The following is a 19,756-nucleotide window of genomic DNA, read 5'->3' as shown; positions in this document are numbered from 1 at the left end:
CAATCAGCCTTGGGGGGAGCTGTGGTCTGTTTACTATAGGGAAGAGGGGAAGGAGAGAGGCATAGGGCGAATGAAGGGAGGGGGAGAACAGGAGAGCGAGAGAGAGGGAGGGAGAGAGAGAGAGAGAGAGAAAGGGAGGGCAGGCAAGAAAACTTTTCAGTTCTGAGGAGCCACGGAGGAAGCGTGTGTGTGTGTGCGTGCTGGAGCGGCGACCATGCAGGTAAAAACGCATTAGCTAATTGCTCTGAACTTAATTAAACGTCTTTCGCGATCGGTTAATTGTGCTGATTTGAACGGGGAGAGTGGCCTGCGACTGATAGAGGATCGAGCAAACGACGGATCGTGCCCCATACTAATCCGATCCCATATAGAATCCAACATTAAATCCAAACTTTTTTCTACCTCCCGTCTCTCTCTTCGCCTCCCTACACCACCCCCATCGTCGAGGCGACCGCTGCGCACGTACTCCGCTTCAAGTAGCTTTTCAGCGTTTAATTCGTTCGCCAATTACGGCTCGAATCTGTTAAAATTATAGTTTAAATGGCCATGTGTTGCACCGTAAGTATTTAAGGTATGAATTTGAGCGCTAGGACGCGTCAAAAGGGGGTCTGCTGGGCGGCGAGGGAGGAGGGGGAGCGAGTGTTTTCTAACACATCTGTAAACGGAGCCCACGTTCATTAATTAAATGGCTTTAGTCCGACTAGGCCTCAATTTGCGCTGTTGAGCAGCAGGCGGCGGGCGGAGTAACACTACATACCCGACTGTCAGCCCACAATCAGAGGGGTAAGGAAATAACTCGAGGCCGAGGTTTTTGATCAGCGCTAGTGTGAGTATTTTGTATCCTGGGTGAACTCGGTGTATCGGAGCTGCAGTTCCCACCTGGACCAGGCAGAGTTTGCGGAGAGCAGCCAGTTGGAGACAGTTTGAGGAGCGGTTAATTATCTCTGCTAACAGGCTAGCTAGCAAAGTGACACGACTGTTATTAGCTGTTTAGCTGTTTATTAATGTAATGACCGTCTGGGCTCAAACGAGAGCGACATTGTGCATGCGACTGTACTGTGTTTTGCAGTTTCTGAGAAGTGTCTGGCTATCACTGCGGTGTTATTTTCAGTAAACTAACAGCTAACCAGCATTTGTACAAACACGATTGTAATGCGACGTTACAGGGGGGCTTCTAAACCTCACGTTAGCTTGCTAGCTAATTGATTCATCGCTGTTCGGCATAGCTAATTAGACTGCTCATTAATTGGCCAACTATGAGCAGAGATATGTCAAACTGGTTATTATATCTTGGCTTTCAAATCTGAAACTCGACTTCAGGAGCTTTTAGACACGATATAAACCGCAGATATAGACTTTTCTAAACATTATCTGCTCATATTACCCTGCTAGCTTGCTAATTGGCATGACGAGGAAGTGAGCTTTGTAGCTGTGTTGGTATTTCTCCTCATGGGCGAGGATTGCTGTCTTGGTTGCATCTTGGATCACGAAAGCTTGCAGAAAAATACATCAAAGCTGCGTGGTTAAATTCAGACCAGTGGTCTATTTTGACTTCCTTATAACTGAGTGGGAGGGAGTAACAGTTATTTGATTACGCACGTCGAGCTTCAGATCATATTTAATATATTGGCCACGTTACTTGTTCAAAACTGTGGGGAAATAAGTGTTTCCACAGACTGTACTCTTAGTTGTCAAGCAGTGCATGTTATGATCTGGATTGAGCGTTACTCCAAATGTCCTGTAAATGTGATACATTAGTTTGCTGAATGTGAGATTGATTTCAAAGCCTTATTAAACAGTCTAGTATTTAGAATTTTCAAAGGTGCAATGTAAACCCTTCTGAAACCATTAGGTGGGTACTAATTTACATGACAAAGATGTCATGTAAACAATTGCATTATTGTGTAATTTGACACGGTCATTGAAGACTAAGTGTTGGGAACCTCCCTAAACAACAAAATTAATGTCAGAGACCTTTTTTAATTATGAAATACTGATCTAGGAATAGTTTTACTGGTTAAAGGGACACAGCATACCTATTGAAGGCTATGTTAAATTGCCTCAGATTGTTGGTTCCAATAGTTAAAACGCTTGTTACATTATATATATTTATCACAATGGTTTGCTTTTATCTTTTTGGGGTGCTACTCTTTTTCTGATGTTGTTGAAATTACTTAATTTACTTTTTATTCTGCAATTGTGATGAATAATAAGAACAGACCCAGAAAGTGTAGCATTCCTTAACATCTTCCATGTACTTCCTTTCTTGTCAGGCGGAGTCTGGAGAGACATTTAGCACTGAAAGCAATGGAGTGGCTGAGTGGCTGTGCCCCCTGTGCCAAAAAGGGCAACCCAACAGATCCTGCCTGTCTCTACATCTCACTGAGCAACACAGCGTACTTCCATCTTGTGTCGACAATCTGCTGGACATTGTAAGTATGCCCGGGCACCCTAGTCTCAAAGTGTAAAACCTAATTGCTTTGGGTTGTACATAAAATATATGCGTAGTGTTTAATGAGCCCACTTGTTGCTGACTGATATACAGGGGTTGGACCAAATATCACATGCATTGCAATGCTGTAGCTCTGCAGTAAATAGAAATGATGTGATAAGGAAAATTGCATTAGCAAAGACGAACAGGGGTCACAGATTGTCAACGACTTTTAAACTAACTTTTATAAAACATATGAGCTTTACCAAATAAGTACTCACTGCTGATGTACTGTATGATAATTTGTTTCTGTTACTTTATCCTCCCTATGTTGTATATTTTACGTTAGATACAAAACGATCCCTCAGACATACGGATAACCTTATTTGTCCCCTGGTTTGAGAGACACAAGTAAGATTGGTTACATAAAGGCTATGCATTTGACATTTTTATTTAACACAAATGTTTATCCTAGGATGTTACCATATATATTTACATAGTTTAGTGCTCATTAATATTCACATCTTAGTGTTTTGTTAAAGCTGGTCTTTTACATTTTTAATTAAACTTTCCTCAGCCAACAATTTTATATTTACTTTTTTGATTTTTTTCACACAATCAGAAAAAAAAATACACTTAAAGTTTTTCTGCATCGTCTGTCAATTATATATATATTTTTTTCAATTAATAATCTTGTCAGAAATAGTGAAAAATGTCCCTCAGTTATTCAAAGTCAAAGATGATGTCTTTTAAATGATTTGTCAATCCTAAACTATAATGTAAATGTACTTTAAGTATTAATGGATTATCCAAATAGTTGCTAAAGAATCTTCTGTCCATCGACTACCGATTTAGTTACCTAATCATTACTTCTCTATTAATTAGTGTGAATGGGGACTGGGTTGTTTCTGTTCATCACTTATTTATGCAGATTGACAGGCCAAGTTATTTAGATTGTTTCATTGTTTAAATGAGTGTTAAAAGTATTGATTGAGTAGAGATCAAATTATCACCACAATTAACACACTGTTTGCATGGGTGGAGGACAATTTAGCACGTTAAATGCAAAGAAATAGAAGGAATGTCATTGGTGGATGAAATGATCAAAGACCTCTTAATTTATGCCTTTAGGGTAATTTGTAAATTAAAGAGTTGCCAAGCTTGCTATGTGTAATATAACCGCACATCAATGAGTCCCGCCCAAATGTTGTGCTGCTCAAAAGCCACACAGCATTTAGCTCATCTGAAAGGAACCGTCAGTTAGGTTTGCTATGAGAATTTTGCTGACACTCCCTTTCATTTTCTTCCAACAGGCTGTTATAAAACAGGGTTCCAGTAGAGGAGAAGGAAACAAAAGTGATCTTAAGTCTTCAGGTGAGTGTGACAAATACTTTGAAATCATGGCATCATTGAGCACTGTAGTAACACACATGCATGGTTTTCTTTATGTTCTTATAATAACACTGTAATTACCAACCTTTTTTTATCCAGCTAAACCCTAATTACTCTATAATGTAGATATGTGTGGCTCTTTAATTGGGTTGTGACAATTCAAAAGTATATAAATAAAAACCAAGGACAAGCATTGACAATGAAAACTTGCAGATAATGTGGGTTAAAAGGTTGATGAGCTAGATAACTTTTATTCTGTCCTGTATTTGTGTTTGTTCTGTTAGACCTCAGCTTACTAGAACATACAAATGAAACATGTGTTTTTATTTTCACCAGGTGCTGAATCTTCCCAACTGAAGCACGCTGAAGTCAGCGCAGATCCCTGCCAATCTAGTGAGAGTTCAGACGCCACCCAGACGCCTGGAGACAAAGAGATGGAGGAAGAGAGAATAACGGAACCGGAGGGAGGCGACGCTGAGTCAGTGCCAGAAGAGGAGGGAAATCAACTCCCAGGAGCCAAACGGCAAAATACAACTGAAAACACAGAAATCCCAGACACTAGGGACAATTCCGTTAAAAATGGCGTGCAAGCTGAAAATAACACCCAGTCATTCAAATGCAATGCCTGCCAGGAAACTTTTCCCGGCAAAACTGCCTTGAAAGTTCATTACAACTCTGCATCCCACATTCAGAGGATGACAAAAGGCCCTGCAAAACAAGGTGGGGACCTCGATCCCCCGGCTTCCTCGTTTCCTTTCCTTTCTCGGCCATATGTATTATACAAACCCTACCAGTGTGCTACATGTCACGTCTCTTACAATCATGCCATCACCCTTGAGAGCCATATGAAATCTGTCTTGCACCAGACCCGTAGCAGAAATGCAAAAAGCGCACTTGCCACTGCTAGTTTGGGAGGAACCACCACCGGTGTTTTAAACACTGAAGTGACCACATCTGGAAGTGGAACCAGTCAGTTAGTTACCACCACCAACTGTGCTGCTCCTGGGACCTTAATGGTGACTACTACAAAAGAGGGAGAGCAGATTCAAACGTCTCAAGTAGCTCCCTCCCTCCTCACGTCCCCCGTGGCCTCAGCTCAGGCAGTCTCAGCCTTTCTCACCCTCCTCACATCGAGCCCCAACAACCTCCCACACTCTCTCCTCCCCTCCCTGTTTGCAGCTGGTGCTGTTCCTGGTGCCGCCGTGCCTCAGCTCGTGCCTCAGCCTCAAATGGTCCTGCCCTTGATCTTGAATGGGCTCCAAGCCCAAACCCAGCAGCACCAAGAGAACCAGCAAGGCCAGCTCCTAACCCAGTGTCTGCCATTTGTAGGTCTGAGCACAGCACAGCAGGCTCTCTTAACCCAAAGACTTAACAGCTTACAAAACCTGTGGCCCTCTGCAGGAGTTCAAACAAACATGCAGCCCTGCATGGAAGAGCAAAAACAGACTATAAAGTGTGAGAAAGAACAAGAAGAGCTGGACAGTGATTTGACAGTTGAAGAGAATGGCTCGGATCACATCAAGGACAGCAATAGCCTGACTACGGAGGACGGTAACAAATCTGCACAGTGTCCCAATATAGAAGTCAAAGGGAAGTTTGAGAATAAGGAAGACAATGGAAAGGCACATAGAGATAGCACAACAGATGGAGACAGCTCGACTAATCAGTTGGACCTGGAAGGTGATAGAGACGCTAGCCTGAATCTTTCCCCAGTGGGCACAGACAAGAGCCTCCGCAATAAGAATCTCTCGCCTTCTGCATCTGTGGCCAGCAACTCAAGCTCAAGTCCTTTAAATTTAAATCTTACACTTAGCCCTGATTCTACCCCTCAAAAATCACAATCTGGCACTAGCCCTTGTGGCTCTCTCGGCACCCCAAAATCCAGCCCAAACACAATTGCCTTAACGAAGAACCGAACTCGAGGCCATTGTAATGAAATGCGATTCATTTATGCAGACCTTCCAATGCTGTCAGAGTTCCAGTCGGAGGTTCTCTGGGCGTTTTTTGAGTCGCGCAGTGAAGCTGATGCTGCAAGTCCTCCCCGTGAGGACTGTGAGGCGCTGGGCAGAGAAGTAGGGCTTTCTGAGGAAGACGTACGTAGGTGGTTGAGCCAAGCCAGACATCTAAAACAAAGGCAGAGGGCCACAGGCTTACAACACCTGCAACGCTTGGCAGGATTTACAAGGCATTCCCAAAGTTCAGACAATGACTATGATGACGAGGAGAGCTCACTGGTAATAGCAGAAGATGATATTGAACCATCAGGTAGCCACGCAATGGATTTGTCTAGAACAGGAGGGAAACGAAGACAGAGGAATTTGGGAAGGAGAGGTCGGGGGGATTCCTGTCTCACTTCGGACTCAGAAAATGAGGTGTACACCTCTATCATTGTGTCTGATGAGGAAAGTCAGAATGGATCTTTAAGGGGGGGCCCTGAGAGCCCTGCTAAAGACGGAGAGTCCGAAGTGGGGGTCGGAGGAAAGGTTTTGCGCTCTACAACCGTGTTTCTATCTGATGCAGAGGATGAGTATGAAAATGAGGAGAATGAAGGGGGTCCCAGGGCAAAAAGAAAAAAACTGAAGGGGGAGTTTGATCAGGTGGAGGTGAAGAAGGAGAGACAGGACTCTGATGTTGATCTCGAGTTGGAGGCCCAAGGGGATCCTCCAGGTTCACAGTCCCACGCTGAAATTCCAACCAGTGCCCTCCACTCACTTCCCCTGTCCCTTGCTCCTTTTTCTACTCAGTTCCTCAGCCCCTATGTCCTCTCTCTTACTCCTACACTGCTTGATGGGTGCAAGTTACCCCTCTTCCCTAACCCACCGACAATTACACGCTTCTCCAGCTCCCTTCTCTCGCCTTCCCTCTCATCACATAGCCAAACTTCCCACTACCTGTCTAATGGTGGTGACTGTGAGTCTGCCCTGGATCTCAGCATGGGAAAAAATAACTCAAAATCTGCTTCTTCCTCATCATCTCTGGCTGAGAAAATTGCAGCACAAAAGGGACAACTGCTGGATGGCCTTGGCTTGAGGCCAACCTCCAAAGGTCTGGTAGTAGTCCAGGTGAAACCTGAACCTATTAATTCCATGTCCTCCAACGGCATGAGTCTGATAAACTATAACAACATGTCAAAGTCTAGTATCTACATGAGAGCAGCAGAGAAAATGAATGCCACGCTATTGGAAAGAGAGCGAGAAAAGGAGAGGGAGCAGGATCAGCAGCAGAGGAAGTCCAAAGGCAAAAGGTATCGGGATATGCGGCGTTCAAGAACCATCATTCAAGCTGAACAACTTGACATTCTGTATGGCTGCTATTTCAAAGACCCGAATCCTGGGAAACATGAGTTTGAACAGATTTCAGAATGGGTCCATCTTCCAAAGAAGGTGGTCCAGATTTGGTTCCAGAACATGAGGGCCAGGGAACGAAAGGGCGAGGTCCGATTCATCAGTGATGGGACGCTGGCAGCGGTTGGAAAACCTCTAATCAAGTTTACCTGGCCTCTTTCCAAACCCATTTTCTCCAACAAACCTGCTCCAAATAATACTGGGTGCATCACAACTACTCCTATTGTGCGCACCCTCATTAAGACGGAGAGAGAGCCAGTAAAGGAGCTGGCCAACCCTGTTGTGGGGAAAAAAATATGCCCAGTTCCTATCAAGCCTAGGGAAGTTTCCTTAGTTTCCTCTACCACAGTCTCTCCTGTGAGCAGCAGTGCTTCTGCAGTGCCAAAGACCAAGCTTGAAACCACCAGCAACGTCCCCATGGTCAAAGTTGTACCCAAAATGATCACGCCTGTCCTTTTATCCCCACCCAAGGATCCAATCCCCATTGCACCAAGACCGGCCCAGAAAAGAAAGCTAGAAGACGAGAGCGAAGAAGAAAAGACTGACGATGAGAGGGACAATGACATTGAGATGGGTTCTGGGCCAGGAACCACTAACCGCATGGTGCCCAAGCTGCCCACCGCCCTCATCAACAACAGGCCCCCCGCCATGACAGTGGTGCCACAAAAACAGAACGGGCTCAGCTACTGGACCCCCAAGGTTCCCATTAAGATCAACACTTTATCACGAGAACAGCTGGCTCTTCCGAAACACTCGTCTCCTCGTACCATTCCCCCTCCTCCCACCCCCAGCATTGCACCAGTTAGCCCCAATACCCCCATCTCTGCCAAAGTGGCCAGCCCCTCCACCCCGGTCGTAGTTATATCAAGCCCAACAGAAAGCAAATTTCACTCCAGCCGAAGGCCACGCACACACCTGTCCTGCCTACAGCTGTCCATACTGCAGTCCTGTTACGAGACCTGCGCCCACCCTAATGCGATGGAGTGTGAGGCCATCGGCACCGAGCTCAACCTGCCGCTCAAGGTGGTGCAGATCTGGTTTCAAAACACAAGAGCCAAGGAGAAGCGCTGGAGGCTGCAGCAAGAGAAAATGGTAAGTGGGCAAGGAGACGTAGTATCTGTACAGTATTTTTCAAGTTCTTTGGTACAATATCATTGTTTATAGGGTAATGTAGGTCACTGCTATCCCATTGCTGCTGTGCACCTTTTTTATTCTAAAGCTGGGCAATATCTATTATCAGATATTGACTTTCAGTAAGTCTTAGAAAAACTTGAATGACCCCAAATGAGCAATACGTGGTACAGCAGAGTAAACAACGATTCAACATAACCTTGCTGGAGGTTGCAACAGTGCAGGGGAAGGGCATATTGTGGTGCTTTCACTGTTATTGTTTTACAAACTTAGAATAAATGAGAGATTTCAAGTAGATTTTTTATTAAAAATAATTAAAGTGTTTGCCCTACACATTTAAAGCTTTGTGATGTGTAGCAGATGTGACATACATTTCCCATATTATGATATACATCTCTGTAGGTTAAATATTCATATTGAGAATTTAATTTCAAGGACCTGGCACTGCTCGTTTCAAGTGTTTTTTGTGGTTTTTTTCATCTGAAAGCAAAATGTTTATAAGCCTGAAGTACTCTACTGCTGTCACTCAGTGTTGGTAATCTAGTTTAGTAATACTCTTACCAAAACTGACTTTTAAAAAAAAAAAATGTATACAAATTTTGCTTAGTTTGAAGTTGTCAAGCAATTGGAAACACACATGTCACGTTATGAAAACAAGTCATTTCTAAAAGGTAACATTTCAGAATTCTGTGTGTAGAAATGATAGAGGGCTTCAATGTCAGCAGGTTGCTTCAAGCCCCAATTTGAATTTAAAAATATGTGACATTAAACATATTCTTGTTTCCTTTTCCATTCCCAGTCTCCTCTATCAGGTGGAAAAGTAGACATGAGCTCGGGAAGCTACCTGCAGTACAACGCTCTCAAAGCCAATCGTCCCATTCTTCCGAAACCAGTTCAGCTGACCGTTACTGAATCTCCAGCTTCCCCAGTGGCGGGTCAGCCAGGGCCGAAGGAGACCCTCACAGGCCGATGTGACGCCTGTAGCATCTCCTTTGAATCCCGGGCAGCGGCGAGGGCACACGTCTTCTCCCCACGTCATCTTGCAACCCTGAGAACCACTAACTTTGGCCAGCCGACGACGCTGGTCAACAAGAACGGCACCGGCTCGCAGGTCCCTCAGTCCACTCCGCTAACCAGCTCGGGAGGGGAGATGGTTATCGATTCGCCCCCACCCACGGCCACCAGCAACAGTTAAAGACTCAGATCAGGATTGGTCTGCACACTGACTATTCTTGGATCCATTTGGGCTCCTCAGATTTTAATCAAATTTGAGCACTAATCCTCAAGAGCTAATATTCTTTAGTTTTTGAAAAACTAGCTCCCCCAGCACCCTCTATCCCTTGCTCAACCTTCACCGACTCGAACTCCGTTAATCTAAAGACTTCACCTGGAATCAAATACAACAGCAAACTCTTTCCATGCTGCTTCACACTCACTCAGATGCTGTCTTACAAGTGATGAACTCATCTCAATCCTCACTCACTTTATCCAAACATGTTTGGTCCTACTCCTGTGGTTATATATTACCCTAATTCAATTACCTTCCTATGATTTGTAAAGGCACTCAACTTTGCCATGCTTGAACTTTGCTAACCTAAAGACGGATGCAAAAGTGTTTCCTGTTTGCAAGTGGCCATTTGACGATAGGCCCGGAAACTTTTTGGGATAATAACGTGAAAAACTTGCATAAATAACTCCCAGTTTTCTCCTGTGGAATTGTTTTTCTCATGCCTACGTTCACATCTTGGGCAAAGAATGCTTGGATATAATATGACTGGACTGAACCATTGGGAGAGCAAGAAGTGGTATTGACTGTCACCTTTTTTTTTATTTGCTACAGAAGTGTGATCTGAAGAGTGTTGTGTCCATTCATTGGGATAAAAAAAATAGGTACTTTAGAGAGAATAGGGCTTTTGAATTGTCCCCATTTACATGTTAGCAGTTTTCATGACAATCCAAATAGACAGGGCAAAAGGAGAGGCTGAGGAAAGTCTCGGCATATCGCACTTTTGACACATTTTACCTAGTTTCAAATGTTTTTAAGCATTCTAATGCAAGTGTCTTTTTATGGAAAGATACATAAATGCATGTTGGATGCCTTAATATAAATCACGTGAGATAAATGGATTTTTGCTAGTCTAATAAAACCTTCTTTAGGTGTGACTATAATATTGTACAAGAAGCAGACCTGGTACATGAAGAGCTCTGTTCCAAAAGGCTTTTATATTATTGGGAGGGGGGGGAGAAAACATCTCATCAATGCCATTCTGTACCTAGAACATAGAAAATTCTGCCTCTAAAGTTTTCAGCACTCTTGGCCAAGGACTATAATTACATAACTACCAACTATCTTGTTTTTGCAACACATTTCTTTGATCCTGTGGATTTCCCTTTCCCTCCCAATCGTATATAGCTCATTTTGAAATGCAGCTCTTCAAACTTGTTGGGTAAAAGAAATGTTTTCACCAACTGTGGGTGCGTTTTAGAAATTTGACAGCCTTAAGAAGAAACAACCCCAGGTATAAGAATTTAAGCCCAGGTGATCTTCGTATAATAGTAGTGAATTGATTTCCTCCTCACCTGGCCCGGAGGGTCAGACCAATTTAATTAATTTACGGTTTTCTTTGCCATGAATACTGTGCATAAGACATGAAATTTAAGTACTCATTTTATTTACTTCAATATTTATACAAATGCCAATAGAAGCAATTAAAAACTGATGTAACAGATTGTTTTATTTAGGTCAAAAGCCAAGCCTCTAGAAATATGATATAACAGGGCTTGGAATGGGCTGTTTCCCATACTTTGTTCCCCACGTGTTTTGTTCTGTTTTGATACAAAGAGTTATTAATTCTGGTCATGTAATTCTGTGACATGAGTTCTTATATTTGGAAACCATAACAAGGGAGAAAGTTGGGTATTACTAGTATCCTTAAGGGACTAACGGATACTCAAATCTTGAAAGCAAATTGGGAAACATTAAACATGTTGACTGAGAGCTATGGTGCTGTGTTGAAGGACACATAACATACTAAAGATGTTTTCCTTCAATTTAAGTTGTATATTAATGTTACTATTGATAGTTTTAACAAAATGCAAAATTAAAACATGAACTTTTGTAAAGAAATATATTAAAAAATGAACTGATATTCCAAAGTAATCCTTCCTTCGCTTTCTGTCATTCAAAAACCAAAAAGCAATCTTGAGGTCGACAGAGAGCAGGAGAGGTGTTTGTAAATGCAAACTGTAAAGGACATCCCACAGCTTGACACTTGCACTAGTCCACAATTTTTGCACAAGCTACAGACATTTCAGATGAACACAGCCATTTACACGACATTAAAGTCACTTGGTGTGGTTTTTGAAACCAGGATGGTAACAATGTCCTTTCATGAGTAATAATTTGTACTCCTGTTGGAAACTGTATCTTGTGTGTCAAGCAACCGGACTGGAGTGCTTTAGCTTCAAGACTGGGATTTCACAAACGCACACACACAGACACGGTGTTGCACTGTCCAAACTAGATAGGTTTTTATGGAGATCTGCTTTTTACTCTCTTATGTTTCATTGTCACTTTGATTATCACTATTGTTATAACTGTACTACTACTTATACGATTTTTCATTACTACCCATCACTGTTTTTTGATTATTATTGATCCATAATGGTTTTAATGCCACCTTTTTGCTCAAAAACAATATGGTATTCCTCTAATATTGAACAATAATAGTGGCAGTGGTGTTAGATTTTTGATTAAGCTTATTTTTTCTCCTCCTCACTTGTACCTGCCTTTTTTGTGTTTGGTCTCCATTATGCTTTCTTTGATATACAGAAAAAGAAATAAAATCAGTTGAACAACAAGTGTATCTGTCTGACTGCAGTGCGATTGGGGCTTTTATCTGTACTTTTTTGATGGTTTAAATTAATAATATATAAAAAAGTACATTTACAAGAGGGGCATATTTCAAATAAAGGTCACTCAGGTCACACTGGAGGAGACAATTTATATGACTACAGTTTACACACAGTGTGCCTGGAATTAATTTCCCTTGCCAGTTCACGAACCACCAAAACCAATATGAATGACAGAAACCTAATCCAATTAAAAGCACACATGCTATTTGGGAACCGGAAAATCCTGCTTGACTATCCAATAGGAACGCGGCAGAAATAAAAAAAAGGAACGTCCAGAATAATGCACCGACCAATAGGATTGAGAGTTTTACGCCCGCAGTGATACATGACTCCGCCCCCGGCTTCCATTTCTGAACTGAAGGGACGCCGCCGCTCCGCGTAGACCACTCGCCTTTTTTATACACTCATTTAAGTAAATAAACTAGGTTCTCTGACGTTAATTAGGACTTATGCTTAAAGGTATCGAGTGAAACGGCAGTTATTTTTCATCGTGGGGTGCTGTTTGAGTGGTGGCTGGAACTGTAGCTAGCATTTTAATCCCCATTTTAACTTTACTAAGCGGCGTTTTCCGCCGTTTTTTTTCTTTCCGCCGCCCCGCTCACTACCCCCTTGCGCGTGAGTAGGGGCCTGCAACGTTGGTTTGGCCACGAGGAGCGTCGGTACAGTTGGAACGATGGCGGAGTTCGGTAACGGACTGGCGGAGGAATCTCTACTAGATTCAGACCCCGGACATCCCGAGCTGGAAGACCCGGGAGTCGGTGATGAAGAACCGGGGTTAGAAGAGGGGGAGGCCTCGATTGAAGACCCGGTAAGTGAAGGGCATTGTTTCAACTGTGAGAGCGCACATGGTTACCGGGTTACGGTATGGCGAAAGCGTAGTAAGTTAGGTAGTGAAAGCTGCGATACATGTGTCAATTTAGTACACGAATATTGGGTCACATGCATTGTGCATTACTGCTATCGCCATGTCTATATTGACCACCATTGTGGTTCACGCAGTGCAGTATAAATGGGTGGTGACATGCGTTGTGTCGGCAGCCATCTTGGCGCAACAGCGGCGCTAGTTTCTCTGCGCCAGGGAGCAGCTCGAGCTGTTGAGGGGGGGGAATCCTCGTCTCAAAAAATGTGAAACGGAGATGCAGGAGACATTCAGGGGCGAGGGTAGGAGAGGCCGTCGCCATTAGCCGCCGCTGAGCGATTCTACCTGCTTGAGAAGGCTACCTGCTTACGGTAATGATTTATTTTATATGTGTATTTCCCCAGTTGTGCAGGCTGCTGCTGCTGCATTACAAAAAACCGGTGTGTGCACACACAATTGGCATAGCATCAGCAGGCTAACATTAGCTTATCACAAGCACCAATATTAAGTGCTGCAGCTAAAATGACCAAGGGACATGTCAACCGTACTCACGATATAACATGTGGCTGTTCACCTTCAACTACTTTAAACCTGCTAGCTAGATTATTTTTGCCATAACAGGAGCCTGACATGCTATCAGGCTAGCTAATTTTAACAAAGCTGGGGTGGAGACAGACATGCACCTGCCTGGTCATCGCTGTCATTCATTGTCAGATGGTTGGTATTGGCATCAGTTGGACACAAGATCCATTATGAAAAAACAAGTCAGGCTGTCTATTCTTTTTTTCATCACCTGCAGACTCGTGCACAATCCATGATTATGTATTTGCAGCATGCCCAGGTGGGTTTTGATGTTGCATTGCTGTCTGTTGGGCAGTGAGAGCGCGGCACGCAACGCAGGGGTTGCGGTATTTGAGGGGCTGGGTTTGCATCCTTCAATGTTTTGCAAGCCTGAGAGAAGAGAGGGGACTGGATGAGCTTCCACTGAATATGCGACAACAAAAATAAGACCCAAGGTGTCGTGTTGTGGTTTTTTTTATACAATCTTGCCATGTAGGTGGATTACTTCCCCTCTTCCATGATCTCCACATGCATGTGGCTAAAGGGTGGATAGCTAAGAAATGATGGGGTACATCACATGCCGTGTGAATGTGGTGTACTCTGCAGCCCCCCCACTCTCCTTTAGTGAAAATACCCTGCTTTTTATATGGGTGTCTGTGTCACTGCACCCTGCTGTACAAAGGGCCTTTACATTACACATCCTGTCAGCTCAGGCCTAGATGGAGCTGGACTGAATCCCACAGTGCTGCAGTGCACCACTGTTGGACAGGGGGGTCCACTCCCGCGTGAGGACATATCTCAGTTTACTATAGGAATATTTCTTTTTGCAGTGATTGTTTTGTGGGTTCCACAATGTCTTTATTCCTCAGACCTCATCAGTGTCTCTGGCCCAAATATATTTCCAGCTGAGTCTCCTAAAAGACTAATGAATTTCAGTTGTATTAGAGCTGCAGCACATACATTTAGTTATCAATTGACATGTTCACTGTCAACATAAATTAAATGCAAATGTCTATCACATGCATGAACCCATAGACATGTCAGCCAGAAATATTGTCTTTATAACTGAGAGAAAAAGGGCCCATATTCACTTTTATGTATAGTGCATATGTACACATATTTCCATTGCCTTAAATTATGTACTGGAATTGGTATGATTTACTTGTGTTCAAATGTTATAGTTGGGCAGAATCAGCACACATACTTGGTTCTCCTTAGATTGAGGTCATGTTAGGACTACAGCATCACTTTCACATGTGCAGCATCTCCTTCTCCTCTGCCATCTTCCTGCAGGGCTGCAGCTAACGGTTTCACTGGTTTCATTATGATTTAATCAAACTATTATTACCTGGATTTACTAATAGTTGGAGATTTTAGTTGTCTAACGCCGCACCTCCACTTCCCTGTAGCATACCTTTATCATCCACTATATCAAGTGATAATGACACTTGTAATAACTCACAATGAACTGATGGATTTGTTTGTGTTGCAGGAGCTGGAGGCAATCAAAGCCCGGGTGAGAGAGATGGAGGAAGAGGCAGAGAAGCTGAAGGAGCTCCAGAACGAGGTGGAGAAACAGATGAATCTCAGCCCCCCACCAGGTGCGTTTGTGTGTGTTTTTGTAAGTTGGGAAGCCTCTTCCCTCTCCAAATCTGTCCACATGTTCAATTTCTCCCCTACTGTCAAATAAATTGACGTCAAAATAATGAAAGAACATCACAATACTCGCATAAGAAATTAAACTATTGAATCCTCTTCAGCCTGTAACCCCAATTTACAGTTTTAACATTTTAACGTGTGTTAAGATATTCACTTATTTATTATTGGAGTGTACAAAGCTGTGATTAATCCCTCCGCATGTACCTTTGTTAGGTTTGACATCTAAATCTATATTTGATGCATGGCTTTGTTAAATGAAGCCTGTTTGTTTGTCTCTTAGCGATACACTTGATTTAATAATACAGTAGAGTAGTGTAATAGCATTGCCCAAGTCTGCTATTTGAAGGCTGTTTCCATACAAATGTTGTGCATCAATTATTTAAGGCCCAACTTGCAGATCAATGTGCATCTTTAAAGGTTTGATAGTGCTGCAGAAATGCAAACATCAGAGAGAATGGTAGTGAATAGGGGGAAAAATTCAATACTTCACAAATAGTCTTGAAACAAAATTTAAAAAATCACTTGGAACCCTACACCAATTTCAGATAATGGACTTAAGTTTGATGGACCTAACATTGTAAATGCACTTAAAATATAAAGTTTTTCTTTCCCCTGTGCAGTCGGCCCTGTCATCATGTCCATCGAGGAAAAGATGGAAGCAGATGGCAGATCTATTTACGTCGGAAACGTAAGTAATGGTCCCGGTTAGATGCCATTTTGGCCACATTTTCTGTTGCAACTTATGAAATCACGGAAAATCAATTCTAATGGTTTTGACACATAATTATTACTTAAAGGTGGGGTAGGTAATTTCGGAGAAACCAGCTCGAGTGCGCTAGAATTTGAAAATACACAACCGGAGAAAATCTGCCACTTCCTTACGGGCCCGTCCACACAGCGGCGTGCGTTGAAAGCTTCACTTTGAATGGGGTGACGTCACTTTTTGCCGAACTGCATTCTGGGAAGCGGAGCTTTGCTGGTGTGACTCGCTGCAAAAGTTAANCAGCCAATCGAATCATATGCCAGTACAAGCTCTAGCCAATCAAACCGCTGCTTGTGTGTCAGGGGCGGGAGATTCATGTGATTGGTTGTTGGTCGAGTTTCAGACACGCCCACCGGTAAGCTTCAACGCACGCCGTTGTGTGGACGGGCCGCTACAGAGCCCCTCCTCCAACACACACGAACGCACACATGACCAATGAGGGCACGAGATAAGTTTGTTATTTTAGCCGGGCCGGCTAAAATGATTGGTCGTGCTTTTTACAGTACTACGGCTTCCACAGATGACATTTTTTTATGGATCTTTTGTCAAAGCACTTCAGATATTCATTGCTATCGGGATGTTAAGAGCATTCCATGGAATATAACAAAAAGTGTATCTCGAGCCGGTTTCTCAAACTTACCTACCCCACCTTTAAGAGTTATGCAGATCTATTAGCCTCGTTCATGTTATACCCACAGTTGGCTGGTTGGTTGATGGCGCTGAGATTGTGTGTCCTTCCTCTAGCAAATGCTTAATTGGAATTAGGTGGTGGTAGCTCTGGGATATTGTATTCACAGCCCCTTTCTTGCTAGAAAATGACTCCCAAGAGCATTGTTTGGGTCTTTCACTCTGTCCCCAGTGGGTGTTCTGGTAAATGGTTTTCTCTTTGCTACTCTGCCATAAAGCTGCGGGAAGCACCCTGGCAACAATTGTTTTATTTACAGTGTCTTAAATCTCAGCAATGGAACCCATATACTTCTCTAGTGTTTCCTTTAGGTAGCTAAACACTGGTGCCCCTTAAACACAAACCATTTTAGGGCTGCATGCCATAGAATGAGTCAAAGCTGTGTGTAAAGGAGTAACTGAACTCTAGAAGATATTCATTTTCTCATTTCTAATAACACTTAAAAAAACAATGAATGTATTTGGGCTCGATTTGATGATGTGTAGAGTTTTTGTTATCCATTTTTAACATTTGACCTAGTTTATATCAGTCTGTAAATGTAAAAGATTTGTGGATATGCCTTAAAGACTAGCACACAAAATGTCCACGATGAAGCATATCCTTATAAAAAATGAATCTTGATGATATGTGCATATGCTTAAGAAGTGGTGATGCAGCTCTCGGTGTCTAACCTTCTATCTCGTCTTTCTGCAGGTGGACTATGGTGCCACGGCAGAAGAGCTCGAGGCTCACTTTCATGGCTGCGGTTCAGTAAACAGAGTCACCATCCTATGTGACAAATACACAGGGCATCCCAAAGGGTAACACGCCATCATAATACTGTCTCTCATAATGCAGTGTTTGAATCAGTGGAGGGGTGGATCCCAAGTTGTATATCAAATACACCAAAGTCACGCTGTTGGCAGAGGGGGAAAAAAATCTGCTCTGGGTAGACAGCTTTTTTTCCTTCTCATTAAGCATCTATACAAATCATGAAGTTTCAATAAAGCTGGATGGTTGAATGTGATTGCTTTTGTTAAAAAAAAGCCAGGGCTCAACAGTAATGTTTCGCTGGGACCAGATTTGAACAACTGACAGCATTTTGTGAGTGGCGCTTTCACTTTTACTTTACATTTTTTTTTTTTAGCAGATAACACAAATCTGGTATCCGTTGCTGACATCATACATTTTTCATTAAACTGTTTGCATTAGATCACCAGAGATTGCTTTATTCAGAGTATAATATACCTTTAACAATTCAGATATTTGTGATAACCTTGAAAAACAAGCGTTAATTCTATCAAGTCTCTTAGTATTATTTTTAAATAACAGTCATGCAATTTTCATGACAAATCAATTAGTTACTGGACGGATTACTAAAAGTGAGTTTCTTAACAAAGAATCACACAAAAGCACCACTTCAACATTTGTGTTTGGGCCGCAGAGTCCTTTTCACATGTTCAATGGGAGGACGTTTTGGGTGTCTGGAAGTAGAGATAAAGGCCTCAGAGATGTTCCGACTCCAATGACATGAATTAGAAATGGTCCAATGGGTACGGACACTGTTCCTCCCACACGCAGTGATTATTCAAGAATCTAGGTTAGCAAATAAAGCTGATGGGAACGTTTTTGTTATAACCATCCACACATACATGCTGTACCAAGTCTTTGTGTTTTAATAAACATAGATTCAAGTGAAGACAACTGAGATCCCATTTATTCTACTATTTATTAAAGATGAAGCAAATCAAGTTTTCCACATCCAGTTGATTAATATTTGTGTTTTCTTCAGGTTTGCCTATATTGAGTTTTCAGACAAAGAGTCTGTTAGGACAGCCATGGCTTTGGACGAGTCCCTTTTTAGAGGAAGGCAGATAAAGGTAAGATTCGCTCATTGAGATTGCAGCAGTTTAAGGTTGTAATGACAAGTGTGAACGCTGTGAAAGGGAAACAAGACATTCACGGTTACTTTCATTTTCTCTTAAATGAGCCTAAGCATGTTTATCCCTTGTGTTCTAAAAACTGTAACTTTTTCACTTCACTTCTTGTGAATTGTTGAACTCAATATATTGTAGCCGAAGTAACATATTTGACCTATATTGACAGTGAGTGGAATGGCTTTATATGCCTTTGCCAAAGCGGCACATGATTGGAATACAAACACCAGAAACCTTAATATATCTTGTATTTCCAAGTCGGAAAAAAGACAGTTGAGATAAACCTAATCTCTCAATAATGATCAGGAATTTTTAAGCAGCGTTCCTAAAATCTGTTTTTTATAAGGTCACATTCATTGTTGTAACTCTTCCTGAATCCCCGCTCCTCAGGTGGGCGCTAAGAGAACAAACAGACCCGGCATCAGCACCACAGACCGCGGCTTTCCACGGGCTCGGTTCCGGTCACGTGGAGGCGGCGGTGGCGGAGGAGGAGGTGGAGGCGGCGGAGGAGGAAGCTTCTCGTCGAGGGCGCGCTATTACAGTGGATACACACCACCCAGAGGCAGAGGCCGGGCCTTCAGGTGAGCTCACGCCGAGACGCCTCTCTTCTGAGACCCTGGGAGAACACTACATGCACTGCACCTCACTCACTGTTGGCTTCTCTAAGGACAGGACGAACGAGGCAGATTATCATGACCAGCCAGGAGGGCAAAATGATTTACATAGACCTGTAGATATTTATTATTTATTTGTTCTACAGACAGAACAGATTAAACTAAGATAAGGCTGCTATTCTACAGCTACTTCTCCTTTAATGGTTCAAAAGTATTCTGCTTGTATTTAAAAACAATAACACGATGAGGAAGTATATAATGTTACAATTATAAAATATTTTATTAGTTCGCCATTGTTTGTAGTGTCCGCAAACTGGAACCTAAATCAAATTCAATCCTGTCTTCAACTTTATAGTGGCATATACAGGACTGACTCAGAAAATTAGAATATTGTGATAAAGTTCTTTATTTTCTGTAATGCAATTTAAAAAAAAAAAAGAAAAATGTCATACATTCTGGATTCATTCAAATCAACTGAAATATTGC

At 42.6% G+C, this 19,756-nt stretch overlaps 2 protein-coding genes across 2 annotated transcripts in view; both read left to right on the top strand.

Annotated features, from left to right (window-relative positions):
• Positions 1 to 94: 94 nt before the first annotated feature.
• Positions 95 to 12,159, top strand: zfhx2 (zinc finger homeobox 2). Its single transcript, XM_010767116.1, has 5 exons — positions 95 to 220; positions 2,274 to 2,432; positions 3,745 to 3,805; positions 4,160 to 8,259; positions 9,098 to 12,159. Exons 1-5 carry the CDS (start codon positions 215 to 217, stop codon positions 9,491 to 9,493), a joined length of 4,722 nt encoding a protein of 1,573 aa, XP_010765418.1. The 5' UTR covers positions 95 to 214; the 3' UTR covers positions 9,494 to 12,159.
• Positions 12,160 to 12,558: 399 nt separating this feature from the next.
• Positions 12,559 to 19,756, top strand: part of pabpn1 (poly(A) binding protein, nuclear 1) — an 11,816-nt gene continuing 4,618 nt past the window's right edge. The window contains exons 1-6 of the mRNA XM_010767115.1: positions 12,559 to 13,021; positions 15,126 to 15,234; positions 15,913 to 15,980; positions 17,434 to 17,540; positions 18,512 to 18,599; positions 19,047 to 19,237. Of these exons, the coding sequence (XP_010765417.1) occupies positions 12,887 to 13,021; positions 15,126 to 15,234; positions 15,913 to 15,980; positions 17,434 to 17,540; positions 18,512 to 18,599; positions 19,047 to 19,237 (698 nt within the window). The 5' untranslated portion in view covers positions 12,559 to 12,886. The remainder of the gene's footprint in view (positions 13,022 to 15,125; positions 15,235 to 15,912; positions 15,981 to 17,433; positions 17,541 to 18,511; positions 18,600 to 19,046; positions 19,238 to 19,756) is intronic.

This window comes from Notothenia coriiceps, unplaced genomic scaffold, assembly GCF_000735185.1.
Source record: "Notothenia coriiceps isolate Sejong01 unplaced genomic scaffold, NC01 NC01_scaffold00004068, whole genome shotgun sequence".
NCBI lineage: Eukaryota > Metazoa > Chordata > Actinopteri > Perciformes > Nototheniidae > Notothenia > Notothenia coriiceps.
This window is presented reverse-complemented; position numbering and strand designations above follow the sequence as displayed.

What these genes read in the sequence shown, in the direction of transcription:
- zfhx2 (XM_010767116.1), top strand. An exon ending in TCGACAATCTGCTGGACATT is followed by an intron (nt 2,433 to 3,744) that starts GTAAGTATGCCC and finishes TTCTTCCAACAG; the next exon opens with GCTGTTATAAAACAGGGTTC. An exon ending in GGCTGCAGCAAGAGAAAATG is followed by an intron (nt 8,260 to 9,097) that starts GTAAGTGGGCAA and finishes TTCCATTCCCAG; the next exon opens with TCTCCTCTATCAGGTGGAAA.